The 18,474-nt window shown below is 36.5% G+C and overlaps 1 protein-coding gene across 1 annotated transcript in view; it reads left to right on the top strand.

Moving 5' to 3' along the window:
* The window catches only part of LOC139150490 (protein Smaug homolog 1-like), a 45,284-nt gene that overhangs the window by 20,006 nt on the left and 6,804 nt on the right, over positions 1–18,474 (top strand). Inside the window, exons 4-9 of the mRNA XM_070722882.1 lie at positions 2,101–2,210; positions 5,563–5,649; positions 12,574–12,946; positions 13,696–13,891; positions 15,463–15,697; positions 18,119–18,305. Of these exons, the coding sequence (XP_070578983.1) occupies positions 2,101–2,210; positions 5,563–5,649; positions 12,574–12,946; positions 13,696–13,891; positions 15,463–15,697; positions 18,119–18,305 (1,188 nt within the window). The remainder of the gene's footprint in view (positions 1–2,100; positions 2,211–5,562; positions 5,650–12,573; positions 12,947–13,695; positions 13,892–15,462; positions 15,698–18,118; positions 18,306–18,474) is intronic.

Genomic DNA, 18,474 nt, shown 5'->3' with positions numbered 1-18,474 from the left:
ACAACATCCCGTTGAAAAATTGAAGCAGAAAATGCATAAATATTCATGATCGAAATTAAATTAATAATGATTAAAATGTCCGACAGCAGACAACTCGCCGTATGTTGTTTACATACACGACGGCGACAATCTGCAAAAATCTCAGCACTTACTGTGAGTAACTGTGAAACGAAAGTGAATTCAGTATGAATCAGTACTCAACGAAAATTTATCTTTAGGTAAAGATTGCAATACAACGATTACAGAACATAATTATAGCGATCGATGTACAGACGAACGGTACATGACTTACATTTCTGAACGGCTCGCAGACGCTGGACGATTCCCGGTCCGGTTGCAGGTCTCACCGTGCTGTGTGTAAATACCGTACTCAGAAAATATAGTCGGCATCTTTACTGCCGCTCGCGTTCACAAATTTAGAACTCCGCCTGTCCCTGGTACTGTATACACGTTTTTGCAACTATGTGATATCATTTGGCTGGCGATTCCATAGAAAGATCACGAAATTGTCCACTAGATAACTCCCTGATCACAAGTACGCAGCCGACACTGGCCGATGGTACTAAAATCTAACTTCGCGCCGATCAAGCCTCATGACGATAACGGAAGTGCGATCTATAAATCATTACGCGATTGATAATGTAGTCCCGTTTTTAAATGCTGGAATTGACTCTACATCTGCACCAATCCGTTATATTTCATACTTAATATAGCATTTAATTTATTAGTTTAATGAAAATGGTTATTTTTATTATAGAAAGACTAAAAAGAGAGTAAAAATTCTTTCAGCACGAAGAATCAATATCAATGCGCGAATTGACCTTGATGAACCGTGACCGGAGAGTGTGAACATGTCGGCTGCTCGCAGCTGATACACAGGACGTGTTGGACGTTGGTGAAGTAGCGCATTGAATTTTCGTACAGGGACTCGGGATGGAGTGTAATCCTAAACCTCAAATTTGTGCTCCGCAATATAACTCTAACGCTGAAAACATTGACAAAAGCCTTTTACCTCGACCCATGTTATCAGAAGGCGAGATTTTGTCAGCGGCATCGATGGGACAGACTGTAAGCTGCAGTGCATTGTACGTACCGTATACATGTACTATATTGATGGGATGAATAGCTTGGAGCACAGCCACTACTCTGCTTGGAGGTAGTAGCGGAAACATTACTGTATAGATTTGCAGTAACAAAAGTCTACGACGTGTCCTTACAGACCATCATCAAACGCAAATTTCGTTCGAAACTGTTTGCATTTGGTATCATTCGCAGAAAATACAGGGTGTAACTTGCAAGACAGACAAGTCCCTGTTTCAAAAATTTGTTTCCCTAAAAATTCAGTTTTCGATCCAACCATAATTTACCCAACCAGATTGTCAAAGGGCACTTTTATTACATCATGTCACTACAGTATATACTATAGATGCACTCTATATCCATGCAATGCTTTCACCAGCATAACTGAAGCTGTTCATTATCTAGCATTACCAGTTATTATAATTTAAAAAGTGGATTGTCTGTTATGAAATAAATGAACATAAAATATAAATGAAAGATCAATTTTATGTTGCTTACACATGACTGATCACGAAGTGCAACAGTATTCAGTGTGTAGTGTGTACTCCCTGGTAATGAAATAGTGGGAAATATGTCAATCATGTGTTGCTGCATATTTGCAGCAATAATCTGGTTTGCCGCAAATTTGCAGCAACTTAGTCGTTTACCGCAAATTTGCTGCAAACTGACTTAAGGGTTTGCAGGAGGGTCACATCTACCTGCAAACTTCTGCAACTCCTTCCTGCAAGCTATATGCTTGCTGCATATTTGCAGCAAACTTACGGCAAATTTGCAGTAGAAATAATTTTCGGTAAGGGTATGTATGTATTTGTGTATGTATATATGTATGTCTGTGTGTATGCATGTATGTTTATATGGTATGTATAGCTGGGTATCTGGCTGCTGGCTGGCTGTCCACTTCAAAAACTGATACCCCTTGAATGCAGCTTTTGCTTTCAAATGCTCTCCAGATTGTACATTGCATGTGTGATGTTTCTGTAGATGTCCAGATTGTACATTGTATGTGTGATGTTTCTGTAGATGTACCGGCATGGTTGAAGAGTCTGAGACTGCATAAATATTCAGCACTGTTCCAACAAATGACTTATGAAGAAATGATGACACTGACTGAAGAAAAGCTTGAAGCTAGGGTAAGAAAACTACCCTTCTTTTACATAGCTGTTAAGATCACAGAACTTCTTGTGGAGTAGTTTTGTTATTGGACAGTTTCTTTGATTGTTGTTAGCTACTATAGACTATAGTCTATAGAAGCTATTGGGATGGGTATCCGTCCGGCGTCCGTCGTCAGTCTGTACAGTGTTTCCCCTGGGTTCCAAAATCTTGTAGCAAATTTGGCTAGAAGCCCTAAAAAATTATTCGCCAAACCAGATATTCAATTAGCCAAGCCGATACCACTGATCACAAATGACGTCATTTCTCTCTCATTAATATGCAAAAATATATATTTGTCTGCATTTCCCGTAAGAATGACGGAAATAAACCCTGTTAGTGCTACTATGGATACTAAAAGTAACACCAATTTATGGTTCAGATTACAAGGTGCCAACATCAGCCACACATACACAACATAAAATTTGTCCGAATTTCAAGCGACACCACGCGAGTGACACTTGTCCAAAGTTTAATAGGCGTATATGCAACTATATTCAGTAACAAACCTGAAGGCTGAAATCGCTATCGTGCGATACTGTACATATCGCTACAGACAACGGCACGAAACCTGGTTCAGCATACTAGTTTTTTCAAACGAATCAGATATCCATTCTCGTAGCAGTTCGAAAGTAAAATGCTCTCAGACTTGAGAAATATGTGCATTTTTTTAGACTTCCAATACATTTGCTTTACGCTTGAAGTTTAGCAAGCGAAGCTCGGCGCTCGGACAGCGCACAGCGTATCAATGGCGCTCGGGTCAGGGGTCATCATCAAAGACGTCAGTGTGTATTCACAGCAAGCTTGCCATGGATCGCGGAAATCACGGATCATAAATCCAAATGTTCACGTCTATTATGTAAACAGAACCGTAAAATATCAAATATATACCATTTTGATATGGAGAAACATCTTTTTGTTTCACTGACGATCAAGTTAAATGCTCAAATATCGCGACAAGACTTAGCGTATTTGCACGATGTGAATGCGGAACTAGGCGACTCAGCGGACGAGCGAGCGCCTTCTCTGAAAGTCCGATGTCACGTCACAATACACCACGGTCCATGATACACTGAAAATTGTCGCGAATTTATATTAAAGGAAGCCAATTCACACAAGTTTCTAACGCCAGTAAAGGTATTTTCTTGTTGGCAGCAATACACCACGAACAGTTTCGCTATTCAGGTGTGCCTTTACTCGCTCTACGTTCTAAAAAATGCCATGCGTATGCTTTTGACCATGCATGCCGCTACCTTCCTTTCCAAATTCACGGTCGACTTTCGTACATTGATCATAATCTTTCTTTCCATTTCATAGCTTTACTTGCGCGTAGAATGTGTGTTGTAGGGGTGGTTCCCCCCATATTGGTGGAGCAGCCAAAGTCAAAAAGGAAAGTTTGCCGTTTTTGCTTAGTTTCACAGTCACTACGATCCTTCAGTGTTGACGATGACATGGCTGTCACTGCACGGAGTTATCACACATTTCGCGTAGTCAAACCCAAAACTTCGCAACATTTTAGTCAACTAGTCATGATATACATGCGGTACTATTAATTTGTGAGTTATTTCGTTACAATTTATTCATACTGTATGTGTTACAAATAGGATCTCCTGACGCATAAGGTCGGGGATGTAGAGAGATAAGCATGACGTCTCAAGTTGAATGCAGGACATCGATGTGCGCGCGGACAGACAAAGTGATGACGTCATAGTGCAATTTTCGATTCGCAAGTTTGGCTAACTTTTGCCAAAATCTTCTCGCCAAACGCTACTTTTTTCTCGCATTTGCGATTTGGCGAGCGGCAGCGAAACACTGCTGTATGTATGTATGTCCGTTTGTGAGGCGTCCGTCCACTCAAATATCTTGAGAACCGCAGTACTTACTGATTTGATATTTGTTGTGTAGATTAAGAATATGATTTTGAGAAACTGTTTTTTTTATTTTTTTGATAATGTTGAAAATAGGCAAATTAATGCCAAAAAAGGCGTTTTTGGTAAAAAACCTTCTTCTTCATAACCGCTGGTCAGACAGCTTTGTTATTTGGTATACAGGTCCCTAGGGACACCCAACTTAGATTTGTTCAAATTGTGATGAAATATGCAAATGTGTATTTTTAAGGAATTTTTTTGTCATTTTTGGTCAAAATTTGACTTACATTGTATGTTATTCTTGTACTGTATAAATCCTATCAATTCACCCAGAAAAAATAATTAATATGATTTTAAATAATTGAATAATCATCAAAGCCAAATAATTTTAGTGTAGAATTATCAGAAAGTTCAACTTTTTTGACAGTACATAGTGAAATGCTTACCATCTTAGAGGATTAAAACATGTAAAGGTAACTTTCCTGAATCCCAACTTTGACATATCTGAACCGTCATTTATTGTGCCCTGTATGTTATCTCAAAGAAATTGCTCGCAATAGTTTGTCATGATAGGGTGGTCAAATAAATAGAGATAGAGAAAGTTCTAATTTTCATGTATGGTTGACTTGCTGAGGATAAAATAAAATTACTTTTTGAGGAAAAAAATAGAGTGGTCAAAGTGATACGGTATTTATGGTAAAGCTGGGCTGTAAGATTCCTCATGTGCTATTTATAGCAATTATGCAATCTGTGTAAACAGTGCAATGAAAGTGTTACATGACTCCATACAATGCTTTTGATGACCTTGAACTTCTTAAGTTTCAAACATTTGTCTCTTCAGTGTGCTTTCTCTGAGTAGTACAGTCTCAACTTATTCAACAGAACTTACTTACAATGTTAATTTGAAAGTTAAAATGTGGTTGGTTAGGATGAAAATAACCAGCTTAAGATTATTTATACCTGACAGATATGCTGTATTTTTATGACGTAAAGCTTGACCTTAGTGAGATAATTTCATACAGTTAGGGAATACTTAATTTTGTATCCATGTCTATAGTAGCTTCAGGGACTTTGGCCCTATGTTTTTAGAAAGTCATGAGTACTATACTGTCTTGCAATTGCAGTGTCTCAGCTGTATGTGTTGATACTAGTACACCAGCAGTCATGATAGCAACACTGAAAAGGAAAAATAGTTAACATGCCAGTCTCTTCGTCCAAGTCATAAATGACATAGCTTAGTACAAGCATATAATAGATAAATGACTTAAAATGAGACTAGAATTTACAAGATGGTCAAAGAGAGAGACAGAATAACTGCAAAGGCAGGCACAGAGATTGGTTGATTGACAGATTGATATACATGGACATCAGGGCTCAGTGCACAAATACAACTTCAGGGCCAAAAAAGGTGGAACACATCTTGGTCCAGTTCATGTGTCTAATTTGGTTATTTGTGTTGTTTCAGAATGTAACAAAAGGTGCCCGTAATAAGATAATTCTCAGCATAAGAAAACTGACAGAAAGACAGCAGACATTAAGGGATCTTGAGAAGGTGAGTGGTGTTTCACTGAAAGAGTCAGCTTGGAGTGTATATTATATATTATAGCTCAAAATTGGTAGTATGTGCCCGAGGGCGGGTGACCATTTGCCCGACGTAAGGAGGGCAAATGGTCTGCTGCCCAGAGGGTACATAGTCCCATGTTTGGGCTAAAATGTTTTTATTGCATGCCTGTCTTACACAGTTTTCACTCAAAATATTTAGATTTATTGGCAAATGATAATCCAATGCTTTATTTCCATCTTAGACGAAAATCCATTAACAATGGAACGATTTTCATCATCGAATGGCGCAATGATATATTTAAACTACTGTTATGCGGTTTATCAATGTTTTTTTTCTGCAAAATTTTCCAAAACCAGATTTCCTGTGCAAAACATGAAATTCAACATTTTTACACAAACAGTTGCCAAGTTGAAAATAGTTCCAGTTCACTTTCAGTCCAATGATGACCATGCTGCCTGCGACGTCATCGACGAGTTACCATTAAATCCTATGGAGCGTGTGACGTTCGATATACGAGGCATGTAATAAAGGATGATGCAGATCAAGTCATGCCCCAAAGATGTTATGGCAATTTCTAAAAGAAACTCATGTTTCTTGGCATTGTCTCTACATCTTGTCTCTAGAGCATTACATGATTTCTGGCTGATAAAGTCTAGAATAGAAATTTTTGGAATGTTCAGTTTCTCAGCTGTTTTCTGTATTTTTAGAGGGATTGGGGTTTTCATCTTCTTTTGGAAAATCTCAAATTGGGTAACCTTATTTTGGAAATGTTCAATGTCAGTGTATGTTTTATTATAACCAGTAATTGATCTGAGATGTACACTTGCGAAATTGTTTTGCCTGTTACCGTACTCGTCCGAGTATAAGCCCCCGGTTCGGCAACACTAAACAGCGGTAAAACTAGGGGAGGGGCTTATACTCGAGCAACCCCATGTTATCTGGCATGGACGCTTAATTTATGCTAATTTTATGCACGATTTTTTTCAACACCACTCGATCTTTCTATCGCTTTCAAAATCGACTCTCACATCCAAAGAAATTGATTGTACAATCTCTGAATACAGAAGTGACATTTTGGTGAAATTTCAGCGTCGGAAAAATACCCAAACTTGAAACAAAGACGTTGTGTATGCAGCTGATCAACAGTAATGTGAACAGGCATGCATTGCACGGAAAGGCACCTCAATATTCCAGTATCAAACTGTCTAAATCTTGTGAAAACAACAACATAGCAGTGAAAATTGTAATAGTCACCAGGAAAAGTCTTCACAAATGAAAGGATAATTGTTTCAAACAAAAGAAACTGCATGTTTCCAGCATGAAAACATCGTGGCCGTGAATGAAAATAAAGAATAGGCGAATAGGCGACGGGGGTGAGCAGGGTCAAAGAATCAAGATAGTACTGGGAAAACGTGTCATTTTCCTTACGATGCTGTCAAGGGAACTCCAGTTTCCCATTGTTTTAAGATCTTTTAATAGTTTCTTTATTATCTAAAAGTAATTTTACCAAGTTAAATGACCAAATATACTCTCCTAACCTTTCTGTATTTGAGTTACACTAGGGTAGGGGCTTATACACGGATGTAATGCATTTTCTAAAATCCTCTGAAATCAGTAGGGGGCTTATACACGAGCAGGGGCTTATACTCGGACGAGTACGGTAATATTTATTTGAATAACAGTGCTCTGCTTCACCTCAACCTTTGTTTCAACTTTTCTTTTACCCAAGCCCATAATTAAACAAAAAACTGAAGAAAATTTCCACTATTTAATGAGATTTTTTGTTTGCAAAAGATTAGTATATATATATGTAAATATTAGTGAATATCTATTTTATTATGATACCAGTGAGCTTGAAAGTCCCAATAATGATGGTCAATCACTTGACCCTAATTGACCAATGAATTGTTAGTGTATTGCAAATATGAGTGTTTTGCCGGAGTGTGCAAGCACTATTCAAATCAATCATAGAATATTCATAACAGAGAAAGTCAACTACACTACTATGACTGTGTTGCAAAGGTAGAGATCATTAAGCTGAATTTTCTGTGAAATTTTCCAACAGTAGAAATGTCATGCCCAACTTGATATTGAAATTACATGTACTGATAGTGCAGCTTTCTTAATCCAGTACCATTAAGGGAGACCAGCATCAGTTTTTCGTAATTATTAGTCCCAATGGACACCGTCCGGGGGACTTACAGATTTGGTCATGTCCATGTGTCCGTGCGTCCGTCCGTTTACGCAGATATCTCAGAGATGCCTGGAGTGATTTCATTCAAACTTGGTACAAGGATTACTTCATATGTCATACATATGCATGTCGATTTGTTTTGTGATATGATCCAATATGGCCGCCGCGCGGCCATTTTGTTATGATTTTTCATTTACAGAGCAATAACTCAGCCACATCTCATCAATTTTATTCAAAGTTGGTACAAGGACATTGACCTATATCATACATATGCACGTCAATTTGTTTCACGATATGATCCAATATGGCCTCATGCAGCTTTTTCGTTACAGTTTTTTCCTGTACGGAGCCATAACTCAGGCACATCTCAACTGATTTTATTACCTCCCATTTGCCATACATATATGGCAATTGGGAGGTTATATGGTTGAAAAAAGTCTGTATGTGAGATGTCTGTCTGTATGTATGTATGTATGTATGGATGTCTGTCCGTCCAACGCAAAAACTCAAAAACCGCTGCACGTATTGAGCTGATTTTTGGTGTAGTGATGCCATATGATGTAGATGTGCCGTTGTTAAAATGAACTTTTTAGTCCCATAGATATGCTAATGAGGTAGAAAAAAAAGCGAAAATGGTCAAAAATCAATGTCAGGAACTACTCATCTGATCATTGTCATATTTGGGTTTTAGGTACCTTGGGCCCAACTCATTTAAACATATAGATTTGATGTCAATATTTGATGCTTTCTATTTTTAATGAATTTTTTTCTCTTTTTTTTGCCGTTTTAGTAAAAAATCTTTTCCTCTTAAAACCAATGGTTGGATCGCTTTAAAATTTGGCGTGCAGGTACCTTGTGAAAACTCAAAATAGAATTCATCAAAATTATGGCACAATTTGCAAATTTGTATTTTTGGGCAATTTTTGCCATTTTTGGTTAAAAAAAATCTTCTTTGAAACTGTGTATGCCATTACTTTCTTATTTGGTGTGCAAGTTCCTAGGAGTGACCTGAAGATGACTCTGTGAACTCAAGCTGAAATTTGCAAATTTTGTGGTACTTTTTGTCATGCTTTCCAAGTTGGTACATAGGTGAAATGTAGTAGGTCATTCATTAAAATTCAAGTACTGCCTGTGTGAATGAGCAGATTATGATTGTGCTGTTCCAGGCTGAGGTGCTATTTATAGGAATGATGCAATGTTAGACGGTAATTGATGTTTTAACTGAATTTTAGTTACATTGTATGTAACTCTTATACTGTATAAACCCTATCAATTCACCCAGAAAAAAATAATTAATATGATTTTAAATAATTGAATTAATGAGGATATCAACAAAGCCAAAATACCGGTAATTTTAGTGTAGAATTATGAGAATCTTCAACTTTTTTGACAGTTCATGGTGAAATGCTTACCATCTTGGAGGATTAAAACATGTAAAGGCAACTTTCCTGAATCCCAACTTTGACATATTCTGAACCGTCATATATTGTGCTCTGTATGTTATCTAAAAGAAATTGCTCATAATAGTTTGTCATGATAGGTCAAATAAATAGAGATAGAGAAAGTTCCAATTTCCATTTATGGTTGACTTGGTAAGGATAAAATAATATTACTTTTTGAGGAAAAAAATAGAGTGATCAATTAAAAGAGTGGCCAAAGTGATAGGGTTTTTATGGTAAAGCTGGACTGTAAGATTCCTCATGTGCTATTTATAGCAATTATGCAATCTGTGTAAACAGTGCAATGAAAGTGTTACATGATTTCTTATAATGCTTTTGATGACCTTGAACTTCTTAAGTTGCAAACATTTGTCTCTTCTGTGTGCTTTCTCTGAGTACCTACAGGCGCAACTTATTCAACAAAACTTACTTGCAATGTTAATTTGAAAGTTAAAGTGTGCTTGGTTAATTGGATGAAATACTGATAAAGATAACCAGCTGAAGATTCTTTATAACCTGACAGATATGCTGCTTTTTTATGACGTAAATGTTGATAAGCAAGTCTTGTTTACTTAATTAGAATGTAATTCACTCTCATTTATATTATTATAAGCAGAAGTATCAAGTTGAACAAGCTGATATTGATAGGTTGATCGGCTGTTGGAGGTTAAAAGCTGTAAAAATAAATGTATGCATGTATGCATGTCTATCTGTCTGTCTGTACGTATATATATATATATGTATGTATGTATGCATGTATGTATGTATGTATGTTAGTTAGTATGTGGGGATGTATGTCCGTCCACATTAATAACTCCTAAATCGCAGCACCTACCATCTTAGTATTTGATGGACAGGTGCATCGAGGGGTGGAGATGTGAATTTGTTGAAATAAACATGTCAAAGTCAAAAATATGCAAATGAAGGGGAAAAAGGAAAAAATCCTGCAAATTGCTAAAACTTTGTAACCACTGGCCAGATTTGGTTGAAACTTGGTATGCAGGCTCTTTTTAGTGACTTAAGTTACATTTATTCAAATTGTGGTGAAATTTTGAAAGTTGTATTTTCGGGGCAATTTTTCCCATTTTTTGTCAAAATATCATTTTCTCCCAAAGTATTTGTTGGATTGCTGTAAAACATGATAGTCTTGATCCTATGGTTGTTTTCTGTCAGACATGTAAAAGTCATTATGAGATGGAGCATTTCATATTGCTGGGGTATAAGATTAATTTGGACTTGCAATGGAATTTTCTTAGTCAACCTGTAAGAATGCAATGTCATGTGTGTACTAGTAGTTAGTATCTCTGTAAAATGGGAGGACAGTGTCATTGACACTATTTTTCAAAGTTGGTACAAGGACATGGACCTATATCATACATATGCACGTCAATTTGTTTCACGATATGATCCAATATGGCCGCATGGCGGCCATATTGTTACAGTTTTTTCATGTCCTTAGCCAAAACTCAGACATGTATCATCGGATTTTATTCAAAGTTGGTACAAGGACATTGACCTATGTCATAAATATGCATGTCAGTTGGTTTCACAATCCGATGCAATATGACTGCCTTGTGGCCATTTTGTTATGATTTTGTAATGTCCTGAGCCTTAATTTGGATATGTATCAACTGATTTTTTCAAAGTTGGTACAAGGACATTGACCTATCATGTCATAAATATGCATGTCTATTGGTTTCACAGTCTAATGCAATATAATGGCTGCCTGTTGGCCATTTTGTTACAATTTTTTCATGTACAGCGCATAACTCAGACACATTTCCACCAGTATCATTCAAAGTTGGCACAAGGACATTGACCTATGTCATACATATGCAAATCAATTTGTTTAACGACAAAACCATGTCAATTATTGAATTTTCGTAATTAGTCTGATATGTCAAGAAATACTGCATCAAACTTCATGAAACTTGGTACAGATGTTATGCTCACAGTGCTTTAACAGTAAAAAAGACATTTATCAGTGTCAAAATAGTTAATTTGTAATTTCATATTTAATGAATTTTCCTAATTTGTGATATATCCACAAATACTGTGTTAAAGTTGATGAAACTTGGTACAGATGTTGATCTCATAGTGTTGTAAATACAAATCAATGACACTTAGTTGTATCATTTATATATATAAATTAATTGCTAGTTTGCATTTACATAATGGATTTTTATTTTTAGGGTGAATGTCCAAAGTACTGCATCAAACTTTATGTAATATGGTACCAGTGATAATCTGTCAGTGTTAGGATAGGATGCAAAATGTTTGGCAGCATCCTGTTGATTACGTACTAATTGATTCATTTTAATGACCTTTTGTAATTAGTATGGCGGCTTACATTGCTTTTATGTTTTCACCACCATGGAACTCATTTTTGGCCATTAAGCCCCATCTGTATCAGAAGACTTGTAATTAAAGTACAAATGGGGACTGTGTCATTGTCAATGACTTGTCACTCATAAATCAATATCTAATGAGAAAAATCAACACTGGCTCTTATTAGCTGGTACTAATTGAAGACAATTAATTTATATGTGACTAATCTCTGTGAACATTTGTATCATCTACTGCAATTATTAATGTCATCAGTTTTTAATCAATAATGATAGCATGATTGTAGAAAGTATTTCTATGATAAATGCTACTCATTCATTGGCCAAGTTTCATGTGGATATGAAAAAGCGCCCTCAAGTGTTGAAAACTTTAGTGGAAAGGTGGGTGTGTCACTCTTCACACAAGGAGGTATCACTGTCTGCATAATGCTAATAGGTGTACAGGTTTTCAGATAACATTGCATTCTCAAATGCTTTCCACATCCTATGCCTACTTTGGCAGCCAGAGCTACTTCTCACACATTTTCAAAAGTGATGTTTTCCAAGTTATTAGTTCATGATGTTGTAATCATGATGTACAAAGGCACTGTTTTGGCATAGCTGTCCAGTTTATTATCAAGCTTGACAAGGGAGTTGACAGAAGTAGTTATAATGATTTGCTGTGTTCAGACCTTTTGGTGTTGCCATCATCTAAGTTAAATTTCAACCGTATCACAGTTTTCCAAATGGTCACAGTGAATATCTACACAAAGAGAATACCTGTTGAATTTCATATCCATGTTGTCTCTTTAAGCCAATGATAGGTTACTATAAACCATTGTACAACCATATACCTTTGTCACATCTGTTTTGAAAAACTACCAGTCACCTACATTGGTCCATAACCATATTTCAGGTCATATCTAAAGTTTTATTCCATGTTTTTTTTCTTCAGGAAATCATGGAATGCACAAGTCCAAGCACACTGAGACATGCTCTGAATGAATTGAAAAGCATTCTTATGACACCTTTGAAGCTGTATACTATATCTGCCAACAACAGTCCAACTAAGTCAGACACTGTGAAGCTGTATACTATATCTGCCAACAACAGTCCAACCAAGTCAGACACTGCCGAAACAACTGTCATCAACAAGACAATGACAACTGTCACAGTTACAAATGCTTCTGAAACTCAACTGAAGATGACTTCACAGGGTAATGCTGACATAAGTCAGTCATCTGCCGTGCCAAATGAGTCAGAACCATCATCAGTGCCAATTATTGAAGGTGATATACCTGGACAATTTACCAGAGTGATGGGCAAAGGTATGTTTGCATAGAATTCATATAAACAGCATTTTGAAGTATCAATGTGTACAATCGGTAACAGCATAGTTATAGAACTGGACTTCAAGTTGAATCTTAACAAGTTAACTAAATCTTAAAAGAGGCAAATTCTTGACCATTAGATGAACCCTATTTAGGGATAATATTTTCGGTCCAAAAATTGTTTTCTCTATACACTGGTCCTTACAGCCTTGAAATTCAGTATGCAGCCTCCTAGGAAATGCCTTTTAAGGTTAGGGGCCGTGGATAATTACAATATGCACACTGTAAATGCACCAAATTGCGTTTGGCCTAAACTTCCTTCCCCCTCCTCTGAACAAAAGTTTAGAAGTGCGAAAATCCAACCAAGCCTCATTCTGTATCAGCATACCTACAATCAGTAATTATGTCGCACTCTGTCACAATGAAAATTAAGCTATATGAAAGATGATGTGAGAATACGATATTATTTGTTTATCAGAATAGTAATCGTTCAATTTCAAGTCCGATGTATGGCTAGGGTAAAAGGAGACTTCTGAATGTGTCTTTGGAAATGCACATTTTTAGAAATGGTTGTCCACTTGAAATACCAGATAAAAAATTCATGTCAAGCCCTGCATGAAATATCAGCATCAAAATGTATGATTATAGATGCCAGGAATTGCTCACTCCTTTCACCGTGGATGGATATTTGTTTCTAACCAAATGTATCTGATCAGATGATAAGAGCTTATACTTTCTACTTGCAGTTTGCACCCATCTTCTAGTGTCACGTCATGATGAAGACAACCTAAACATGTACTTCCAACTTATTGATAAAGCTTGTAGTCATGAAGCTTTCACTGAAACCCAGAAGAAAAGGTTCATGACATGGAAAGTACAGTGTCAAAAACAATGCAGAACTTATCCAAGAAGGCTGTCACTTGATAGCAAACAAAGAGGAGGGTAAGTTACTCTCTCAGAACACTGAATCAGCAATCATGGTATCCTCTCATTATCTCAAATTAGTAATCAAGTGGAGGGGTATGTTACTGTTTTGGTATTAATAATGGGTTCTTATAATAGCGCACATATCCACAAGTACATGTGCTCAAGGCGCTTTATTATTACCCCTGGTCACTGGACCTAATATGATACCACTCAACTCCCTGGAGAGCAAACAACAGCTCACATGTGCAGCCAATAAGCGCAGCAGAGCTAAACGCACACATTACAACCACTGTCCTACCAGGTACCCATCACTCCTGGGCCGGGGCTCGAACTCACCATCCTGTGATCGTGAGTCCACTGTGTCAGCCACTGGCCCATGATGCCTCCTCATTGTGGATGGAGTATATAAATTCCTAATTCAATTGTAGATACATACATGACCATGCCAATAGGAAATCCTGTCTCTCTCTCATAATGTCTTCGGAAAGTTTTTCAAACACCCCTCAATATCCCCGCAATTTATATGAGCAATAAGCTGTTTGACAACCTTTGTTGTTAATGCCTATGTTTTCCTAAAAAATTATGATGGTTATTCATGAGGGAACGTGTGCTCCTCTTCTTGTAAGTTTAGTTTGGTGACCTGGCAACTTATTGGTTAGCTGTATTACTAAGGATTCCCAAAGAAACTTGATTTTGAACTTATGATGAATCCATATGCATTAAAACTTACCACAGTGAGTTGTACAACAACATGGAGATGTACTTCTCAGAAAGTATACAGGGTATTTGTAGATAACAAAGCAATGTATCAGAGTCAGTCAGTATCCATTGTCTTGAATGTTAGAGACAGTATATCTGGCTCTTAGAATCATTCATTGTGCAGTACGTCCTGCAGGAATCACTTTTGCAAGTGATGGTCAGCAGCATCATGAGTTGAATGGATTTATTTAAACTTGGCACAAGGACAGTGTCAATGGGACATTTGTATATACATCTGTGCATAATATGACCCAATAGGCCATAGCTATTTTACAACTCTCAGTCTGCAAGCAATTTTGTTCAAGTTAAGCAAACTTTACAGTGAATAAAATACTCATACATTTCAATGTTGTAGTGATTTGATTCAACATGGCTGCCTTTCAGACATTTGATTTTCATGTCCAGAGCTGTTGCATAGATGATTGCCTAATGGCTTTCATATAAACACAGGACAAACATAATGTGTTATTGGATACATGGATACATATTCACCTAGATTTCTCTTTCAATACAACCCGATGTATCAGAGTATGCATGGTTAATTGTGTTTACTTGTATTTTGCAGAAGTTAAGTTCAGATGTTCAGACTTCAACAAACTGAAGTGTTTGTTGAAGTTAGTTTTCAGATTTAGCACTAAAAACAATCTCCAAAACTGCTCATTCCATAGAATTTAGAGTATTGTAAATTTGAGAGAATTTTAATCATATCCATGTATGAATGTGTCTTGTCAATTCTAATCAAATGGGAACTCTCTGTTATTATTAGTATATCTTATGAACTGTGAGAAGTACCATACAATAATTGAATGATTTTTTTTCATTTCCAGTTGGATGGCACATGGAAATACTTTTCCAGCTGATTACATAATATCAGCTGGAAGCAATGTACCAGTAAGACGAGGAGTTGGTCCTCGTCAGCAGTTCTCTCAACCAACAATACAGAGGGTTGTGCAAGGTAGTGGGGCAGTTGGATCTAATAACAGTAGCCTTGGTATAACAAGTGTTATTTCACGTTCCACCACTAATCAAGGTGCAACAGGTTCATTTCTGAATCCCAGATCTGTAAGTAGAACTTTGCTTATATCACTAACATTTGCCGCCAGTTTGACATTTTTATGGACATGTTTTTACCAATTCTGCTAATTTCTATTCCTTCACTTGGGCAAAAAAATTATTTGTTAATGTGTTTCATATGATTATCATGCGGGTATTATTAAATTATTTTCTAATGAACATCTTTTATGTTTTCATATGCTTTGCCATAGTAAAAAATATGTCTTTCCACAAAACTTTTCATTATGAATTCATAAATTATTTTAGTCACCATTTACTGTCAGTGGCATCTTTTTACTTCGGTAACAAAGGTCAAAAATTAGTAACACTGAAACTTGTCATATTTGATCTATGAGTACCATAGATCTGATGTAGATTTGTCCATTTCACAAAGATATGTAGTATTCTACATCGTAAGACAATTCTGCTGCTATTTTCTTAATTATTGATGAAGTGTCTTCCTCAAAACTGCTTGCCCTACTTCTAGTAGACTTGACGTGCTGGCTGGCTGGTCATCAATTTTTGATATAATTTTTAGCTACTATAGACTATAGTCTATAGAAGCTATTGGGATGGGTATCCGTCCGGCGTCCGTCGTCAGTCTGTATGTATGTATGTATGTATGTATGTATGTCCGTTTGTGAGGCGTCCGTCCACTCAAATATCTTGAGAACCGCAGTACTTACTGATTTGATATTTGTTGTGTAGATGAAAAGTATGATTTTGAGAAACTATTTTTTTTTATTTTTTGATATTGTTGTAAATAGGCAAATTAATGCCAAAAAGGTGTTTTTGGTAAAAATCTTCTTCTTCATAACCGCTGGTCAGACAGCTTTGTTATTTGGTATACAGGTCCCTAGGGGTAACCCAACTTAGATTTGTTCAAATTGTGATGAAATATGCAAATGTGTATTTTTAAGGAATTTTTTTGTCATTTTTGGTCAAAATTTGACTTACATTGTATGTAATTCTTGTACTGTATAAACCCTATCAATTCACCCAGAAAAAAATAATTAAGAAGATTTTAAATAATTGAATTAATTAGGAAATCATCAAAGCCAAAATAATTTTAGTGTAGAATTATCAGAAAGTTCAACTTTTTTTGACAGTTCATAGTGAAATGCTTACCATCTTGGAGGATTAAAACATGTAAAGGCAACTTTCCTGAATCCCAACTTTGACATATTCTGAACCGTCATTTATTGTGCCCTGTATGTTATCTAAAAGAAATTGCTCAAAATAGTCAATAGAGATAGAGATAGGGATAGAGATAGAGAAAGTTCTAATTTCCATTTATGGTTGACTTGGTAAGGATAAAATAAAATTACTTTTTGGGGAAAAAAATAGAGTGGTCAATTAAAAGAGTGGTCAAAGTGATAGGGTTTTTATGGTAAAGCTGGCCTGTAAGATTTCTCATGTGCTATTTATAGCAATTATGCAATCTGTGTAAACAGTGCAATGAAAGTTACATGATTCCTTATAATGCTTTTGATGACCTTGAACTTCTTAAGTTTCAAACATTCGTCTCTTCAGTGTGCTTTCTCTGAGTATTAGAGTCTCAACTTATTCAACAGAACTCACTTACAATGTTAATCAAAGATATCCACCTTCTTCATCAATACACATGTGTCACAAAAGGTTATTCTCTACATAACACAGCAGAGCTCTGTCACTGTTGAGTTGCTTGTTCTTTCAAAACCGCTGGTCAGACAGCTTTAATATTTGGTTTACATGTCCCGAGGATGACCTAAGTGAGATAATTTCATACAGTCAGGAAATACTTAATTTTGTATCCATGTCTATAGTAGCTTCAGGGACTTTGGTCCTATGTTTAAAAATGTTACTTTAATGCCAAATGTCAGTATTTGGGCTTGCAGTTATGTGCATGTCAGACAGTAAATTAATAAAGGGATGGCGGCTTTGTTGGAAAAGTTTGCAATTTGATAGCCCATTGAATTTTAGCGTCTGAAGATGGAACATTCATTACATACACTCTTGTAATCATAGCAAGTGAGTTCAGATATGTCCACAAATTTATGGCAGTGTTTTTTGCTAGGATTTTGATATGTAGGTAAATAGTTTTGGAGCCCCAGTAAAATTTCTGTTTTGCTGTCATAGGCTTATATTGGTATTGAAGGGAATCAGTAACATGAGAGAGGAACTAAAGTAAAATTTACTAGTGTACCGGCCTTGGCAAAAACACTGAATGATTGTGTGCTTTGGCACAGTTTAGTTGCCTGTGCCTTGTGTCTTGTTGACTACCTAGTCATTATCTGGTCAAATTGTTATTCATGTTAGATTCTTAGGGTGATGCCCAGAAACTTTCCCTTTTCACTTTTGGAATGTGCAATGTCATAAAGGCTTGTCTGAAAAGGCAGTATCTTGTTAATTTTAGTATAGATGGAAAGATAAAATTATTGTTCTTTGTAGGGAAATGCACACCAGAGTGTTCAAAGAACCAAGTCAGCTCCTGTACGAAGACCTTCACCACAACTTGGAAGTTTTATGATTCCACAAGGAAGAGTATCATCAGATTTCCAGTTTGGTGTAACTGAACCTGAAATCAACAATCGACTTGAATCACTCTGCCTCAGTGTTACAGAACACGCACTCAGTGGTAAGTTGTACATTTTATCAGAAACCAGTGCTCCATGAGGGAAAATAATGGCAGCTACAATCAGCTGCTAAAGTAGTTACCTTAAACCTTTCACTTTTGAACAAATCCACTGCTATCAATTGTGAATGTGGACTTGTTGACTAAGAAGTGGGGGTGAACAGTAGAGGAG

This window comes from Ptychodera flava, chromosome 14 (genome assembly GCF_041260155.1).
Source record: "Ptychodera flava strain L36383 chromosome 14, AS_Pfla_20210202, whole genome shotgun sequence".
NCBI classification, from domain to species: Eukaryota; Metazoa; Hemichordata; class Enteropneusta; family Ptychoderidae; genus Ptychodera; species Ptychodera flava.
Note: the sequence above shows the minus strand (reverse complement) of the source record. Positions and strands in the feature narration are given on the sequence as shown.